The sequence below is a fragment of the Manis pentadactyla genome, chromosome 8, assembly GCF_030020395.1.
Source record: "Manis pentadactyla isolate mManPen7 chromosome 8, mManPen7.hap1, whole genome shotgun sequence".
Lineage (NCBI taxonomy): Eukaryota > Metazoa > Chordata > Mammalia > Pholidota > Manidae > Manis > Manis pentadactyla.
In genome coordinates, this window is record NC_080026.1 from 6,272,739 (window position 1) to 6,291,797 (window position 19,059).

Here is a 19,059-nt window from a genome sequence, read left to right on the forward strand (position 1 = left end):
TCTCTTGTAGTACTCATCACACTGTGTCTATTTACTGTCTCACACATCCAGTTTCCCATGAGTGTGCAAGTGTTTTAGAAGGAGAGTGTGTGACTCTTATCTCTGCATCTTGCATCCACAGTGTCTAGTGTGTAGTACATACTCTGGTATTTTCTTGAACAAAGGGAGACAACAAGGAGCTCGCAATTTTGGAGATAATTTGGACTCTGAAAAGAGTTTCAGAGACAAACCAGGTTCTCCTGGGTTGAGGAGTTAATTTGTGCAAGATTTCTGATATTTATATGTATTTCTGTTGCCTGCACAGAAATCGCCTGCTTATCATCTGAAAACAGTTGACTGGTACCCAAACTCTGGTCTCGCTGAGTACCCTTTTAGCGATGAATGGAAACATATCACAGGGGAACAGTGGCCAGGACAGATTCGCTCTTATATGCAGGAGCCCTCCGGCTAGTTGGGGAGGAGCTGGGCTTTCTGTCAACCTTGAGAGCTCAGGGAACTTACCTAATAAGAGAGAGCTGAGGTGCTGGAGCTCTTTGCCTCATGCAAGTCTGTGCCCTGCTTTGGCAAAGATGAAGAGTTGCTTATATTTACATACAGAACATTTTGCTGTTCCTTGAAAAAAGAATGAGCCTTAGTCTTGTAGATTACATACTTCCCATGGATGGCAACTATAAAAGGAACCAGCATTTTCTTGGAGTAGCAAGGGCTGGATGCTGCACAGATAAGTCCATTAGAAATGAATGAAATTTAAATACTTCTTTTGGGGGAGGGGAGGCGTTATAAAATGCAGCTCTGCCTGAGGTCAATGAGCTGTTAGAAATTTATAATGCAAATTGTCAGAACTGTTTAAACTGAATCATATTCCTCTTTTGAAAATCATTTTAAGTCTCAGTGGACTTTAGTTCATTCATATGTATTAGCTGAATCCTTTAAGAGGTTTTCTTCTGAGAATGTTGATACTTAAAGGCCATTGCATTGTTTTTAAGGATTTAAAACTGAATAATCTTTTAAAGCCTGGACCATTATTTTGCTTGCTGGTATAGCATTTTAGTTGTTCTTGTAAAGCAGTGTTTGTACTTATGTTACATTGTATTTCTTGGCATTGTTAGCAGCCCTGTATGACGTAAGTGTGCTTTCCTTGTACTCACGTAGCTAAGAGGCAGGCAGCGCTGATGGCTCCACATTAACCCCGCACTGCTGGTCGCTATAGCATGAAATTCAAACTAACAAACATGCAAACAAAACACCAACCAAAGTCAGATGGGCAGCATTTGCCTCATATTTTCCTGTACTTTCTATTCTGTTGTTCCCTCGCTCATTTTCTTCATTCTTCCAGTTAACTTTTGTCAAACTTTCTTACGTAGGATTTTACTCCAGCGTGTAGGCACTTGAGCTGATTTGAGCATGCAAAGGACCTGCTTTTTAGTTCTTCTCTGTATGGAGTAGAAACTGCCTATTATTTAACATAAATATTAAGCCTATAAAAAAAGGATGTAGCTTCTTTCAGTGATTTATCATTTCTTACGTCATTGTGTTTGTATATTTTCGATGAAGGCTAAGACTAGAGAATACAGAGAAAGTTTTCTCTGCTGCCTGCTTTCCCCCTTTACAGTTTTGCTTACCACAGAGATGACCTTGCTGGGGAAGGGAAAGTATTTTCCCAGCTCTGTATCTCAAGGTATGTGTGGCATTTCCCAGCCTTCTTTCTGCATTGGTCCTACACTGGCCCCTCAGTGTGCAGGAGGCGGTGGCAGGAGGCAGCCGTGCAAAGGAGAAGGGGAAGCGGTTAGCTCTCCACCTTCGTGCCCCCGTCGCGCACAGACTTAATGCTTCCTGTTTTCTGAACGTGAGTCTTTCATTTTCAGTGCAGCATTCTCCAGTCCCCTACTGCATTGAATCGATGCTTGGGATTTGGTGCTGACTAAATCTAGCCCCAAAGGAGTTGTGGGAAGTCCAGGAGTGTCCAAAAGTCAAGTAGCCTTACTTTTACCCCATGTTTGATGATGGTATGAAATCGAGCTATAGTTTTCTGGTCTGCGCCAGGCATTGGGGATGCAGAAATGAATACTGTGCATTCCCTGTCTTGGAGAAGCTTCTAAGCTGGTGGGGTGGAGGCAGGGAGACATGAGAATAGATAGTTATAGAATGCGAGTGTGGGTAGGTCGGTGTGTGAGCATCAAGCAGGGAGCGATGACTCCTGCGTGCAGGAGCCGGGGAAGGTGCCTCGGAAGCTGGGTGGCATTTCAGTTGGCTCTTGACTGATGCAAAGGCTGTGTCCCTTGGTTACAAAACATTTAAAAGCAAGAAAAGCAGCGTGTGTATTGTCATGAAAGAGCAAGGGATGGGTGAGGACGCAGGTAGTCGGCGGGTGGGGTTCCCGTGGGGTGCGGAGGGAAGGGAGGCCGGAAGCGTCAGTAGGTGCGTCAGGACTGGCTTTCTGTAGACGCCGACTGAGCAGTGTGGGCGATGGGGGAGAGAGGGGGCAGAGAGCCTGGCTGGGGGGCTTTTGTAACTGTATCGGCCAGAGGTGAAGAGGGCGGCCTTGAGTTCTGTAATCGGCTTGATTTTCTTGGGTTTCTTTTCACTTAAAAAAAAATGAAGTCGAAGTTATTTTGTATGCCTCTTGGTTTTCTAAGTTTTGTTTCACGTTGTGAGGCACCAGACATGACCGCAGGCCTTGCCCGGTGCCTTGTGTAAGGGCCGCGGGTTCCCTGCGTGGAGAGGGCGGGGGCTCTCCCTCTGCTTCCACCCAAACACAGTGCCGGCGTTGGCCTGTTCGGGGCCCCTCTTGCCATCCAGCAGCGCCCTTGAGCTCTTCTCTGCTAGGTTGCCTCTGTCATATTCACTGTGGTAAGTCTAGCCCCTGGCATCAGGCCTGGCAAATAGCAGATGCTCCTTAACTGTTCCCTGCGAGATGGAGGGATGAACGTGGAGTTGCTGGAGGCCATGAGCCCTCTGATGGTCAGTAAGAGCGCACATTGAAATGACAGCTCGAGTTAAATCATGTAGAATAGTTGCGTCATATTTAGTTCTAGTGCCTAACGGTACAAATTTGTGAATCTGAATGAGCTGAGGGTGTGTGTGGCACACTAAATGTAAAACGTGCCCCTCTTGTTAATTAGACCTTTATTTACAGAAAGCCATTAGCAGTTAGCAGCTGGGCACCATGGTGGCCTGGCCTCTCTGTCAGGTTCCTGTCGCCAGTGTTCCACTTGAAATGGAGGAAAAGAGTGATAACAGTTTAACTAGGAAATTTCTTTGCACAGCAATAAAGTTTGTGACCCCATAGACTTAACATGCTTTCTAAAGTGACGCACTTTATGACGTTGCCTAGTTCCAGAGCAGCAGATCCCAATCTTTCCAAGTCTGAAGACTCTTCTTAAATTGGCATCCCCTCAGCACCGCATTATTTGTACCTCTGGTCATCATCATGGAGAGAATACTGAATGATACTCAGTAATGCTTCCCTCCCCCCATTCTAAAATCTTTTTATTACGAAAAATTTGAAATGTACAGAAAAGGTAAAAAAAAAAATAGTACAGTGTTTACTTCAATACCACCACTTAGATTCAACAGTTATTCACGTTTTCTGTGTCTGCTGTATCTATTTATCTACATTTTATTTGCTAACAGTTTGAAAGTAACAGACTTAATACTTCAGCTTGCATTCTCTACAAATAAAGACATGTTCCTATGTGACCACAGTACTTTTCCACACATGAGAAAATGAACGGTAATTTCCTAAAATTGCCTGATACCCCAGAGTATTCACTTATCTTTATTTCCAATTGCCTTTTGTAGCTTCTTCACTTTCCCCCTCAAATGCAGGATTCGGGCAAGGGTCATGTACATTTGGTGCTGTTTCTTGAAGTCTGTTTTCATCTAGGACAGTCCCCTCTCCTCTGGTCACTGACTTTTTGAAGAGATGAGGGCAGTTGACTTGCTGACTGCCCTATACTGTAGATTTTTCTGATTCTTTCTGCATGGCTGCATTTTTTTAGAAGGAACTTTGATAAAGGAAGCTATTCTCTATGGAAGAATGTCAGTTAATACAAATAGAAGGAATGATTGCAGTAGAAAATCAGTATTTTGCCTCCTGTGGAATAATTTTTTAAGGCAGAGATGCTACAACTATTGGTAACAGGTCTCGGGGAATAGGATATTCATACGATGCCAGAGTGTCACCGGACAAGAATGCTTGCCAGTGGGAGAGCGGGAAATACACTCTTACAGTGGGGAGGTCTTGGGTCTGGGGATGAATTGGTTAAAGTTAGCATTACTCCAGTTAAGTAAGCTCACTGTGTATGCCTCTAATATGCTTCAGGAAGAGCTGTGCAGCATATCATCTATCAAATATTCTTTCCCCAAGGACTTGGTGGAACCTAATCAAGCCTTAAGACCTGACTCTCAGCTGATAGAAGGTAGAGGGTAGAACAGGTTAAGTGACACCATCAGGATATAATCAGACCCATCCAGTAATGCTTTTAAGTGAATTTGCATTTTATTAATCACCATCACATTTACTCTCCCTGAAAAACAGTCTTCCGTGTACACTTGAGACAGGGTTACTCAGAGCTTGCGCACAAGATAATGTGGACCCTTTGCAGTAACTGCTACTTTTGGGGAGTCACAGAACAACAGCTTCTTGTACAGCTTCTTAATAAATACAGGAATTTAGCTCACAGACGTGTCAGTCTGCCACCTTTTAGAAGCAGTGAATTTGCTCAGTGAAGTGTAAGGAACAAGGCTGGAAAATTGATATCCTGCCCCACATATTTAACTTATAGGAGTTGATGAATCTTGCAGCAGAGATGTTTGGAAAGAACTAGAAAATGGGCACCATTGTATTGAGTTGCTGCTCATGATTAATTTAGGTTCTGGTTTTGCTGTTCCTAAAACTGGTTTTCAGAAATACTCTAGGATTGAGTCATTTCATCAAGGCAGTGTAATTATTGAGTGGTCATTGTTTCAACTTTAATTTATTATTGATCTTTCAGGCCCACAGCAGCAGAACTTTTAAAATGCAAATTCTTCCAGAAAGCCAAGGTAACATGTTTAAAAACCCAAGTAAATCTGCTATTTTGAAATCACTGTGAATTTCTACTATCATATTTGATGTTAAACTGTGTGGAATGTTTGTTTTGCAGAACAGAGAGTACCTGATTGAGAAGCTGCTTACAAGAACTCCGGACATAGCCCAGAGAGCCAAAAAGGTGAGTGTTACCCGCGGCCTGCGGCCTGGGGGCTGTGGCCACCCAGGGAAGTGGAGCCTGTCGGGAGAAGGGAAAACATTTCCACGGACTCAGGATGTGTTACTTAGAGGTTATCTGCTTAGTGATAACTTCAGACACCCGCGCTTTGCCTTTTGGTGATCTCAGCTTGCTATTATGTGCTTGGGTGTGGAAACAATGTGGAACTCAAATGTTTTCATTTTTCCATTTATCAGCTTTGCTCAAAGAAGGTCAGAGGGGAGGGGATTGTAATGAGTTTAAGAGGTAAAATACCCTTCACCTGCATTTTACAGAAATGGAACAGCCATTTTTTAAACAGTTTGAAATGACAAAATGAAAAACAAAACTTGTTTTTAATGGTTATTTTCAGCATCTGTGGGATATAGGTTTTGTCCTTATAAAAGATGTATGGCCCCTATTTTAGTCTACCTTTTATTAACTAAGTTATGTTAATGATTACCTGAAAAACTTCCCATTCTAGATTTTAGATTTTTAAAATGGTATGTATGTTTGTGTATATTTATTTATGTATTTATCCAGAATTTTGTTTATTTGTAATTACTGCTTCCATTATGGCATGAAACCTAAAAAAATTTAACATCCGGTTTGCTTTATAGTTTCTTTTAAAATTTTATTAGCGATTTATAATTAAATATATTTATGTAGTCATGGATTTAGAAAGGGACGTCCTTTTTTCCCCCTTTTTACAGTTAATACAGGGAAAGCTGATAACAAATCTTGAGTTGTCTACTCTATAAATAAAATCATCAAAGAAATATGCATTAGAGATTGCATCTTATCATGCTTAGGTTAAGTAACTTTGAGCGTTAACTTCCAGACATTGCCTTTTCTAAAACATAGCAAAATGAATTTAGCTAATGCTTTTGAATTGCTTTCAAAACAGACTTTAAGAAGTGATCTGCTTGTGCAGGCACTGAGCAGGTCTCCTGGACCAACAGGATTCTTTGGGGTGGGCTGGTTGCTGGGCTGTGGGTCCAGGCTGGGGATGGGGGGCAGCTATGGTGAACGCAGAGAGCTGAGCCAAGGGTGGTCGGTGGGACCCGAGGAAAAGGGAAGGTTTGGCAGGTGGTCCATCAGAGTAGCACGTCCCAAGGGGCAGCACAGAGAAGCTAAAGCCTCGGTTTGAGGCACAGCAGGTAGAAGTCCCCGACCAGTATTTGAGGACTCCACACCAAAGGCTGAAGGAGGAGCCTCGGGGGTATTGGAGTCTAGCATGGGGTGTTTTGATCAGAAACCTGAAATGTCAGCCGAGCTAAAAAAGCCATTAGAAAGCCATTAGCATGTGCAGTTTGTGTCCCCAGAGAACATTTTTTTTTTCTATCTCTGCTGTCTTTGCTAGAAGTTTCATCAGCTCTCATCCTGTAACCGTTCCCTGAGAGGGGGTTTTCCAGGCCTGCTTGCTCTCCAGGGCTTTGCCTTCACACCCCTAGGTCCTCTTTCCAGCCTCTGCAGGGCAGTGTTTCCGAACGGTTCGCCTTCCCTCCCAGACCTGACCTCCCCGTGCCCTGTGTCTCCCTCTCAGTCACCTGACCTCAGAACACTGGGATTATTTTTATGTTTGAGACCTCCTCCCTCCCTTGTCTGGCCGTCCGATCCCTCCCCACGTTTCCCTCTGCCACACTGCTGGGATGTTTCCCTCCCGTTTTAACTGGACAATTGCCGGAGATTTCTCACTGTTCTCCCTCCAGCCCTCCTTTCCATTCTGTGCCAGGTGCTACCAACACAGTTGAACTTTCTGATCATGTCTCTTAATTGCTCCAAAGTGGTTCCCAAAATTAAAGAAAAACAAGCACAGGAGCAAATAAAGGGAGTTAAAAAAAAAAGGGTTCCTATCAGATGAAGGCCAAACTCCTTAGCCTTGGATTCATGGACCATTTCAACGTTCAGCCTTACATTCTAAACTCAGCTATAGTTCCCCATACATAACCCACGCTTTACTTTTGGGTCTTCCATCTATTTGAGAAAATGAAGAATCTGTTTGGGCTCTTTTTTTTTCTTTCTTTAAAAAAACATTTAAATTAGTTGTTACATATTAATATGCTGTACATTCCAAATCCCATTTTGCCTGTAAACACTAAGCATCTAGAGTTTGGGGAGACGTGACTTTTCCCAGCCATGTCTTCTGTCACTTACCTGCTCCTTGATTTTAGACTTAAATCTTGGGGCTCGTTTTCGTCATTCATCCCTTCAAATGGAAAGTGGCCACACAATCTTGGTGACACCATGAGGGGTAAAGGGAGGACAGACAGTTCTTTCAACAACTTGTAGAAAAGAGAGTGGCCCATAGTAATGTTCTTCTGGCTCTCCAGCCGTGTTCCTATCCTATTCTCGTTTTAAGGTGCACGTTAATGGTCAGCTACATTCCACGTCTGCCCAGAGGTTCTGTGGGAGGCATGCTGAGCAGAACATCAGTCCCACTGTGTAACTTGTCCATAGTATGTGCCGGCAAATATTTGCTGACTCAGCGGACATATATGCATACGTGACCACAGGAAGGCCATGTGACACTTTCACACTGGCCAGAAGCCCAAATACTTGCCATACACTTGTTCCTAGGATTCCTGTTAATAGCAAGCATCCCTCCTTCCCTGGGGCTCCTGAAACACCGGTGCTGTTCTTTTTTTTTTTTGAGAAAAAAGAGCAAGCCTTCTTGGTAGGCTTGGCTGCCAGGAAGTAAATTTTGTTTTAGTCACCATGTGCATTAAAGACCTTTGCCGTAGGGCATCTTTGCTTGTGTTAGGTTCTTACAGTGTTTACGTACATTGATTTAAAAGTTGTTCCGGGGGCCTTATTTCTGTCTTCGCATCATCGTCCGTTTGGGGCTGGACTTGTCTCTGTGGACTTCAGCCCAGCTGCTTCCAGCCCGTCTGCAGTGATGCCTCCCACTTGGTCATGGTCTGGGTCCTGCTGTAGATTTGTTCCTCAGAGGCTGCTTGTTGATGTTGGTCCTTTGAATTTTGTCTCCTCTGTTGTTTCTAAATCAGAAACAGACAGTCCATTGATAGACCAGTGTTTCCATGAAAACTGGGCCTGCTGACCAAATTCTGGGCATTTACACAACCTTGTTGATTTGAAATTTATTGTCGTAAGCACCAGTCTCTGCTTCTCCTCCCTTATGGTAACCAGCATCCAGAGATGTCTTCTAATAGGCATTTATCTTCAACTTGAATAATTCTCATATTCGGGAGAGAAAGGGGCTGGCGTGGTAGCGGCTCTCAGGAGGCCCCAGGAGCCCGCTGGAGCTCTCCTCCGGCGCCAGAGAGGCACAGGCCCGTCACGTTCAGGTCCGGGGACAATGTGAAGCATTCGTTGGGAGCCACGTGATTCCATGGTGGCCCGACTCCTCTAGATCAGGAAACAAATAGAGAAACAGACTCGTGTGGCTTCCCGGATAATTTAGCGACATAAAATGAATTTTGCGTGTGCAGTGATTGTAGATATTAGGGATGTTTGTTTTCTTCCTGGACACAGGGTATTTGGTCCATTCTGGGTTCTCTGGCTGACAGACACTGTTTGGGGGGTATTCTTTATTTTCTTCTGCCTTAATTTTTCTGTCTGTGAAGTGGCAGTTCTGACTCCAGGCATGTGGTAAGGGGTGATGAGAAATTTGATGTTTCTGGACCACAAGACAGTCTGTAAACTAAATGAGAACCTGCTAACAATGACCATAGAAACTAGGTTCAGAGCAGCAAACCTTACTTTTTCTCTCTGCTTACCCTTTCTTTTCACTTAACCTTGCACATGAGAAGGCTTCAAAGCCATTCCTCCTTATGTGCTTTCTGGGGGTCTGTCTCCAGCCATCTTTTAGGGTTTGAGAGCTTGACCATGTGGTGTTCCCCCATTGATGGATTTGCTGGGTGGGGAGAGCAGAAGTCATTTTGCTAAACTTGACTGCAGCCAATCAAGGCTGTGCGTTTCTGTAGTATCTCTGTGCCTGAGTCGGTGGTGTCTGCTTTATTAGTAATGTAAACCTTGCATCATCACATTCACACTCACAGCTGTAACTGTCTGTGGCTTAAACCCACCCATGGCAGGACAGGGGCAAAGGACTAATAAGTACACAGATGTCTAAATACTACATGCTTGGCCAAAAAGCATAGTGGCCAGATGAGGGCAAGGCGGGGAAACGTAATATACACAGTTCTTCTGTTGCGGTTGCCTGTGTTTTCATGGAAGTAGACTCGCTGGACGATTTTGTTTGCATTTTTTAAATCATGCAATTGAGAAATTAGAAATGGTTAGTATTATTTGAAGGAGGAAAAGGATATTGTATCACCGCTGCATTTGGAGGGAACTATTGTGAAGTGGAAAAAACGAGGACAGTATTTGTGGGCCTCAGAATTTCTTGTATTAGGCTGTACGACTGGCTTCATGTGAGGGGTCCAAGGTATTGTCTTCCTTTAATCTCCTGTGTGCATGGGGATAAATGGGTGGGAATATTACAATTAACTTTTATTTAATACTTAGTATGTGTTCATAATTTGTCCCTCCTGTTTTTACTTTTTTATTTTGAAAAAACTTAAGACTTAAAAAAAGTTATAAAAACAGTACAATTTCTGTACATGTTTTCTCTTGAAACATTTCAAAAGACACATGCTTCAGTCTGTATTTCCTAGACACAAGACATTCTCTTACATAACAGAATAATTATCAAAATCAAACATTGACACAGTATTTTGTGAGTTTTGCCGCTACTCACTTACCTAGTCCAGGATCAGTCCACAGTCATTGAGTTGTTTGCCTGCATTAGCCTCCTGTAATCTGGGATAGTTTTCCTTTTTCTCTCACAACTGTGCACCATTGAAGAGTACAGGCCAGTCATTTTATCGGGTGGTCCTCAGTTTGGGTCTGTCTAGTGTTTCCTTATGATCAGGTTCAGGTCATGCACTGTTGGGCAGGAACGCCTTGGAAGTGGTGCTGGCCTGTGCACCAGGTCAAGAGGCACGTGGTCTTGACTTACTCCGTGACTAGTGATGGTAACTCGGGTCACGTGCTTACAGTGGCGGCTGCCAGCTGCTTCACTGTAAACACAGTGACTTCTTAGTAGGAGGGATCCACTGATATTGCAGGTTTTCATTATACCGAACGTTAAAAGGTAAAGTACACTTACTATACAGGGTCTTTAGCCTTTCTTCAAGGGAACAGTTACGCCTTGTGTCACGATGGCTGTACATTCACAGGATGTTAATTACAGGACTCCCCCGTTAGTTCCAACAGTCTGGCCACTGCTGTCTGCGGACCTGCATGTCGAGGTGCAGGCGGGCAGCTGGAAGGACTGGGCCCCAGCCTGCGGGCCCGATGGGGAAGCTGCAGAAGCCGGACGTGTGCGCCGCCTGATGGCCCCGAGCCTCCGCTCTGAGCCAGGCATTACGCGTGCGGCCCTGGGGGTGAGACCTGACCCGTGCAGGGTGTCGGACACACGGCGAGCGCTCCGTCCGGCAGCCGCCACCGGGACCATCATGTAAACAAGGAGGAGAAGGGTTGTTGTGGCCACAGAAGACGGGCATTTTGGAAGTTCGTGGTCAAGCAGGGAGGGAGGGAAGTCCTGGCAGCAGGCTCGCTGGCGGGTGGGCGATGCAGGCTGTTTCCGTTACGCTGTTACCTTGGATGCAGAGGGGAAAAGCCCCTGGAAGCCTACGAAGTCAAGAAAAGAATGACCATCGTTAATTCATGGCCGCAGCCTATCCCCGGCCTTCATGTTTTCTCTCCTGCCCCGTCGCGGCGCTGGCGGCGGACGGGAGCCAGGCTTTCCCCGAGCAGCGAGGCCTCTCTCCCCAGGAGAAGGGCAGGAAGTGTGTTTGTGGAGACCGGAGAGTTGTAAGAATCCAGCTGACACACGGTGGCTGTTCCTCTACAGCGTTTAGGTCACTTCCCTGTCTGCTTCCTCCTTTACGCTCAGCCATTTCGCTCCAGGAGAGGCGGGGCGGGCGTCACCGCCATTAGCAGGCCTTGCAGGTGGCAGGTGCGGTGGCTCGGCCAGGGTCCCAAGGCAGTTCTTGTTTCTGGGTCTGTCCTTGTCCCACTAGACGTCTCAGGAGAAGAGACGGGGCAGGAAGGGTTTGCGGGAGAGAGGGCAGGCAGACGAGCGGTGGAAGAGCCGGAGAAGGCGGGGTACACGGTCATTCTTGAAAGGGTATCTCACCGCGACCCTCCCTTCCCCGAAATAACTCAGGGAGGCACGAATCCACACGACAGAGTTTAACGGCTGCCTCAGCGGAGCACCAGCTCGAGGGTGAGGGAGCGCGTTGTTTTGAGGAGTTGGGGTTGGGTGTGTCCTGCTACAGGGTCGTTGGTGATTGGGTCTTAAGGGGGAGCGGCGTGATCACCTGGTCGTTGGTGATTGGGTCTTAGGGTGGTGTGATCATCTGGACGTTTGTGATTGGAGGCTGCGGGAAACAAAATGGTTGCTCTTGATCTCAAGAAGCGGGTGCCTTAGCGTGCCGTGATTTGCCTTCATTTCTCAGAGCAAGCAGGCCGCCACGAGGGGGCACCCAGGTGCTGTCAGCGTCCTTGGGGGAACCCGGAGGACGGCAGGGTTCGCAGCTGCGGGGCCCTACGGTGAGACGCGCCTTCCAGTGCAGGCACCCCAAGACAGAAAGCTCGGGGACCGGCAGTATAAATGCTTTAGGATCTGGGCGTAGGGTGTGTGTCATGGGATGGGAGGGCCGCGGAGCTGGTAGATGGGGAACGTGGGGCGGGGAGGGGGAACCGGGCGTGCTGCTCGTGCACTGGGACGCCCCGTGCGGGGTGCTGGGGTTACGCCCAGTCGTGGCTGCCGCCTGACAAGCCCGTCGGTGGAGTCCTGGGTCGCCGGCCTTCTCTGTTCCAGGGCTGCCCGGTAGAGGACAGCGGTGGGTTTTAATCCCCTGCGGCCCCGAAAGGCCAACTGAGTCCGCGAGCGAGACCCCGTGCGGTCCCAGATTCGGAGCGCGAGGACCCCAGGTACCTTCCCCCTGAGCCGCGACGGCCCGGCGCCCTCGTCAGCTGGGCTGCTTGTTCACTGCGCCGGGGCGGGAGGGTGATGGTTTAAGCACTCCTCATTATTACAGTTGCATTTTTAATTATATTTTTATTAATGAAAGTCATATATAACATTTGTATTTTAAGTCATGTCAGAAACAAAAATCTCAACTTTGGCAATGGGATTGGAGAGCTTCTGGTGTTTCGTGGTCAAATTAGTGAATGTTCTGGGTGGCGGCAGGCTGTTCCCCAAAAACCCTTTTGGTCCGCGCCCCTCCGCCCAGAGCCAGGTGACAGGAGGGGGAGCAGGAGCACCTGGGGCTGTGGGGCAGCAGTGAGCGGACCGCGCGCACACGCTGGGTTACTCCGTAAGGTACCCGCGGGGGTTCCGCAGGGCCCGGGGGTGCACATTTTCTGGCCACTTCGTGTTTCCCCTTCCTCTTTACAGACCACCATGGGTGTTGGTGACACATCTGATTGAGGGGCTCCCAGGCTCGGAGACAGGAGGACTGTGTGGCTGAGGATGTTATTTTTCCCAGTGCGGAGAGAAGAGTTGACGAGAGAGGTTAACGTTATTGGCTTACCTGGGCCTGTAACAGGGACAGGTGTTCTCAGAGTGTAAGCTCACGGACGTTTTCATTATTGTGAAATGTTAAGTACATTGCTTTTAGTCAGTTGAGAATGTGTAGCTCTTTTGGTCTGCAGAGTGCCTTTGGTCACCAGGGGGTGCTATTAGAACAGTTCATTTCCTCCAAGAAAATGGACAGGAACTGTGTACTAGTCTGTAAAACCCTTTGTGGCCATAGATTTCTTCCTCTTGCATTGTGCCTGCCTTAAGGAGTCTTGACTGGTGTTTGTTCCGGGGGTGAATTAGGTTTGTGGCTTTGCTGACAAGAGAACAAGTAGCGGGTGGGGTGGGGGGAAGCATCATAAATTACTTTGAATTCTACTGGTGAATTGATTTGAAAGTGCACATATTCTGGGTAAGAGGTCTCTTTCTGGTGACACTGATTTAGAGCAGAAAGGACCCACTCTGGAAATTGTGATTTGCTAATCCTGGCAGCTCCATTTGGGGGCAATGACCGTATTTTCAGAATGAGGTATCTTTTAAAGACACCAATTGCTTAAGAGAGTTTTTAAAACTTTTACAGATCTTGGAGATCCACTTTTAGAAATTTGAAATCATGATACACATTCTGAAAATATTGTTAGGGATACTGTTTGTTCAACTTAGTTTGTAGAGAACTGATTGTTTTTTCTTACTGGAAATGAATGAGAAGAATCAGTGGCCATATTTCATATCTAGTTAGATTCTTGAGATCTGCTTGTTCAAATGCAGTATTAGCTTCTTTTTTTTTGCCTTTGGGAAATTTGCTAACTTTTTCTAAGCCTTGTATGCATCAACGAACTTTGAAATTTAATGGGCATAGTGTACTGGGAGGTCCCCAATTGGCTGCTCACCCAGTGTTCACTGCGCATCACTTGTGTAACATACAAGGTGCTGGTTGCCATTAAGGTGGTTTGCCTTTGTCCACCTTTCCAGCTCACGCTCATAACTAGCATACCATTTCTTTTAAAAGTAATATACCATGAAAAATGGAAAGGAATTTGACCATAGTTGTAGAAAGTTAGTGTAAAGAGTTAACAGAAGCCTTTTTGATCATGTCAAAAATCAGATATATGATCATACCCTCTTCCTGGCTTAAAACTGTTAAATGGCTTCCTGTCAATTATTGGGTAAGTTCCCACTTCCTGCTCCTGATAGGATGAGGCCCAGGTCACGTGTTGGCAAGGACCATGTGAGGCTCTCATGATCTGTGATCGGGCTGTCTCCCCAGCTGTTTGACACCTCTCTCTTGACACACCCTTCTGGAATTACCAGTTCTACTGTCCTGCCAATGAACTCCTGAAATCCACATGTGCTTTCCTCAAACGTACATGTACTGGTCTGAAGGCTTTTCCCCGAACTTGCGTCTTTCCAAGTCTAGCACCTCCTCTGTGAAGCTTTCTCATTCCCTGGCACCCCCAGGCAGTCCATCGGGTTTTTATCTGTCCTGTTGCTGTTCCCAGACACAGTTCCCCTGTTGCACTTACCGCTCATTTGCAGTTTATTTCCTCACTCTCTTGCCCTCTGTTCCAGACTGTGAGCTCTGGGAGTGTAGGAATGGTGTCCTGTTATTCCCAGTGTCCCCGGTGTCCAGAACAGCATCTCTGTCAATCAGTGACTGTTTCTGAGATTGAACGTCAGCAGGCCAGAGGGCCAAGTCATGATAATATTATGGGAGCTGGCGTGCGAGCGTGCAGGGAGGCAAAGGGAATCTGCTCTTAGTGTTAAAAGGGTATAGTTAAGATATTTTTCAGTTGGTGCTATATTCTTGCATTTCAAGCCTAGGACTCAGAGTTTATCTGATCTTAGGTTTAAAATCCTTTGTTATCTCCAACTTGCTAACGAGTCTTCCATGAGCCAGTTAAATTGATTCACCTTTGCCACTTTATTGTAAAATAGAATGCTTAGCTTTTATTATCTAACAATTTTGCATTATTCATTTTGGGTTATTTGACAGCAAAAATTTAGTCTCTTGCACTGAGCATAATCTAATTACCATTTTCTTCTCCCAGCCAGGATGTACATAAGTTTTACTATTACCTGAATCCATATCTAATTAGGAGGATATTTCAAAGGTAGATTTAAATTTGTTTTTATGACTCTCTAATTTTGGAATACCTGTTACTTACCCCTTTCTTTAGGGGAGATAATTTAAACTTAACTCTTTATATCATGATCCTATATATCTTTAAAGTATGTATGATATTTTGGAGAAGGGAAGGTGAGTGAGATAGAAAAAAATGGAACTTGTGTGCATAAAATTGGTGAAGAAGAAGTCCACAGCAATGAAAGGCATCTAGACCTTTGCCAGCCCCTCTGTGGTTATTCAGGAAATGTAGTGTGGTCAGCAGAGGGCGTCGTACACATGCTTAAAAAATGTGAGGTCAGGGGCTCTGCTTATTTTATGTGAATCATATTTATTTGATATAATAGAGGTGGATGGTGCCATTGTTTTTTTTTTTAAGTCCTGAAAAAATATGTATATACACACATGCACACACATACATATATATATTTTTTTGTAATTTATTTTTACTTTGAAATTAGTTTTAAAACAAATTAAAATTTAAGAGGCCCAGTTAAGGTTGCAGTCTGATACAGGATTTTCCAAGCTTCCCATTAAATTACTTCTGATAAATTTGAATACTAATTTAGAAGAATATAGTATCTTAATTTCTCCCTCCACATTCAGAAGGAAAGAAGCCCTTGTACAACTTACGAAGCAATAATGGAGCTAAGAAATACAAACAACAGCCTTTAACCCAAATTTGAAAGGCCTTTTGAAATTGTTTTGGTTATGCAGCCGCTTGTTAGCTGGCAGAATTCAGTCGGGTAGGAACTGGGAAGGGCCTGTTTTGTTATTCTCTTAAGGGGATAGGGACAAAGTACGGAGGGCTAAGCTATCTTAGGGGAAAGCAGTGGGAGGTAGGAAGGAGAGAGAGGAGGAGGAACTTTAGAAGCCAAGCCTGGAAAGAGGTGGAAAAGGCCCAAGAGTAGCTCTTGCTCAGGAAGCTGGACCCACAAGAGTCTGTGCCCCAGGTAAGACCAGGATTGGGGTCTTCATGTGGGCCCCAGAAGACCCTGGCTCTTCCACTTGCTTTTGGGATGAGCCTGAGCATCAGCTGAAACCCCCTATGCCTCATCTGTGAGGTGCAGACTGCCTCTGGGGTACAAATCCAGCCCTTCATCGGGCCTCGGTTTAGGCTTCCCTCCTGTTCTCCATCCCCAGCTCTCCACGTGTCCAGCTGCCCAAGGCTCTTGTAACTGCTGTTTGCTCCTCTGGAAGCGTCAGACCCCTGCATCTTCAGTCAACCTCCACTGTAGCTCAAAGAGTCACTTCTCCAGGAAACAGAATTGGAATCATGCTGTATTTATTGCTCTGTGATCCACCTGCATTTTCATTTAAGATATACCTGTGGACAATTTTTTGTGTCAAGAAATTCAGCTTTACTTAGTTGCTTGTAATGGCTGCTTTATATTCTACTAAGAGAAAGACAATAGTTAATAATCAGTTCTTTCCTGATGGAAAGCAGTAGGAGGTAGGAAGGAGGTAGGAAGGTACCACTCTTCTCTAAGCCTCAGTTTCCTCACCTTCCCATCCTCCGAGGGTTTCTCTGAAGTCTGAATGTGGCAGTTTTTATCAGGTGCTTATGTAGCATCCATAACATAACAGCGATTGTAGCGACTTAGGTTACTTGCAATTTTTTTATTGTTAACCACACTGGAATGGACATTGCTGTTCATACATTATTACATACAGTGCCACTTGTTTTTTAGAATATGTTGCCAAGAATGGAATTGCTTGGTCAAAGGATATATGCCATTTAATTGTTGATGCATATTGGCTTAGTAAGATTTAAAGTGGGAGGCACGGTATTTCAAGTCTCAGCCTGAGTCTCATCTGCAGAATAATATATCACATGCACACAAATGCATATTTTTAGCTCAATGCCTAGCATGTGGTATTTAATATTTTTATTTACTTTTTAGTATTGAAATGTTATCCATGTACATTTATCTTATTTTGCTTTTTCTATATCTGCAGTGAGTGATTTGGTAGAGAGCATTTCAGGTCTTCTAGCAGTTTTGAAACTTTGAAACTTTCTGTAACTTTAAAAGAGAGTAGAAAGTACCATGTACTTACTAAAAGCTAAACAACACTGAGCCTGTGATGGAGGTCGGAGGTCCCAGCCTGGGGTCTCGAACTCTTAGGACCATTAAACCAAGTCAACAAAGAGCTGTTGGTGGTGAAGAGCACAGGGAGCCCTATGGCTCTGCAGCCTCTTCTTGGACAAGGAGGTGTTGTCCCTGTGAGCACTGGGCCAGTGTGCGTGTTACGGGCGTGTTTGTCCATTACCCTGTCACTGCAATCTCTTCTGTCCAGAACAAATACATGATTAACTGGCCGCCAGCCTGAGAGTAGCCATCAGACCATCTCCACCCTCCTGTGCTCTGTGGTTCTAAGGTGCTCCTTGGGGAGGTCAGACGCCAGCCATCCGTGCTGCCCCAGGGACTGGTCATGCCCAGCATCTTCAGTCAGGGTCGCACCACCCAGCCTGGATGCTGAGTTTCTCCTCTCTTACTTTGTTATGTACTGGTGTCCGGTTCAGATCCCCTATAATGTTAACCAGTTAGAGCTTTTACAGTCGGAAAGCCCATTGTTCTCTTTTTTTGGAATCATTGCACAGGGCATTTAAAAAATGTATGACCTTGTGGTTATATCCTTATTGCCCCTTGGCTGGCTGGCTTTGAACCTTAAGTGAGTCACCACTCTTCTCTAAGCGTCGGAAGTCTGAATGTGGCAGTTTATATCAGATGCTTACGTAGTGTCCGTAACATAACAGCGATTGTAGAAATGCTTTTGCCTTCTGCCTGCATTGTGCCCCAGGGCATATTTTGTAAGGAAGGAGCCGTGTGTGATACAAGTGAGCATAAGAAAGTATTTAAATGTCGTGAGAAGCTTGTCTTGTTTTCTTATGGAAATTAACATCTGAGGTTAGTGAATGTCGCCCTGCTCTGTCCTTCTCTCTTCCTGTCTCTGCACAGCACTGGCTGTGAACATGTGTTCCGCAGATAAAACTCTCTCGCTCTGCTGCCAGCACACCCAGCCGCACTAGTTTCCTGAAGGACTTCAGATTATTGAGGTTTATTTAGAACTCTGTTACTTATTTCTGTTTTAATTGTAAGATTTCCAATTCCATTTATTTATGAACTTTTAAGTTATAATTAGAAATGTTCCCCATTTAATGTACATTTTAAAGTTCTAATGAATCTGTCTCTTAGAACAAAATAAAACTTTCCCAAAATAAATGACCTCAGACCACCCTCTCCCCCACTGACATTTCCTGTACTGTTATTTCTGTGGGATCCCTCCTGGTTTTCTCTTACTTACCACCTTGAGAGAGATTCTCACATTGCCCTTTCTTACAGAAACTTAATGCCTAGTTGTTGGGAAGCTTATTGTGCAGATACCCAGGCCCTTTAACCAAAGAGCCACATTCAGTAGCTCTGGGGCCATGACCCAGGACTCTGCATTTTTAATAAGCAAGTCAGTTGGTAGTGGTACAAGTGATTGTGACAGATCTGGTCTGTTTCCGGATTCAGAAGAAACCATATTGCTAAGCTCACTTTACAAAAAATTATTGGATAGTCCTGCTTTATGTAGACAGAGCTGAAATGCCCATATTTCACCCACTGTGCCTCTCCCTTTGCCCTCTGGCCTTGGGGCAGTGCTGTGCCCGCCTCTGTCCCTGACACCCTGAACTCTACTGGAGCGGCCCCTCCTTGTCGGTGCCTGTAAGGTCTCTCTCACCTGCATTCCACCAGCTGCCAACTAGGCTCCATTCGTGTGTAACAACAGGAAGAACCGGGCTGCCTCGGATCCAGGCACGGCACCTCTGCTCTCTAAAGGCTCAGCAGTGGTCAGGCTGCCTCACCTTCAAAGCTCAGTTTCCTTGTCTGAAGACTGGGGTGACTGCAGTAGTACCTACATCATGGAGCAGCTGTGATTACTAAATGGGACTTTCCACAGATGTAAGTTAGTGCCACGTTAGGAAGAAGTATGCAATATATTTAGCTTTTGTTACTTCATATCTTTTTCTTAAAACAGGGTGTATGGTGCTACCCATTTCACTTGGAATTAAAGTGGGTAGTGCTCCCTTACATAATGTACTTTGGTTCTCATAGTACGATAGAAGTAAGATGATCAAAAAATGCATTTAAATATGCATAAACCTTATA

General features: G+C 45.2%; 1 protein-coding gene across 1 annotated transcript in view; it reads left to right on the forward strand.

Annotated features, from left to right (window-relative positions):
- Positions 1–19,059, forward strand: part of STK39 (serine/threonine kinase 39) — a 278,894-nt gene that overhangs the window by 105,847 nt on the left and 153,988 nt on the right. The window contains exons 9-10 of the mRNA XM_036884016.2: positions 4,998–5,046; positions 5,148–5,213. Of these exons, the coding sequence (XP_036739911.2) occupies positions 4,998–5,046; positions 5,148–5,213 (115 nt within the window). The remainder of the gene's footprint in view (positions 1–4,997; positions 5,047–5,147; positions 5,214–19,059) is intronic.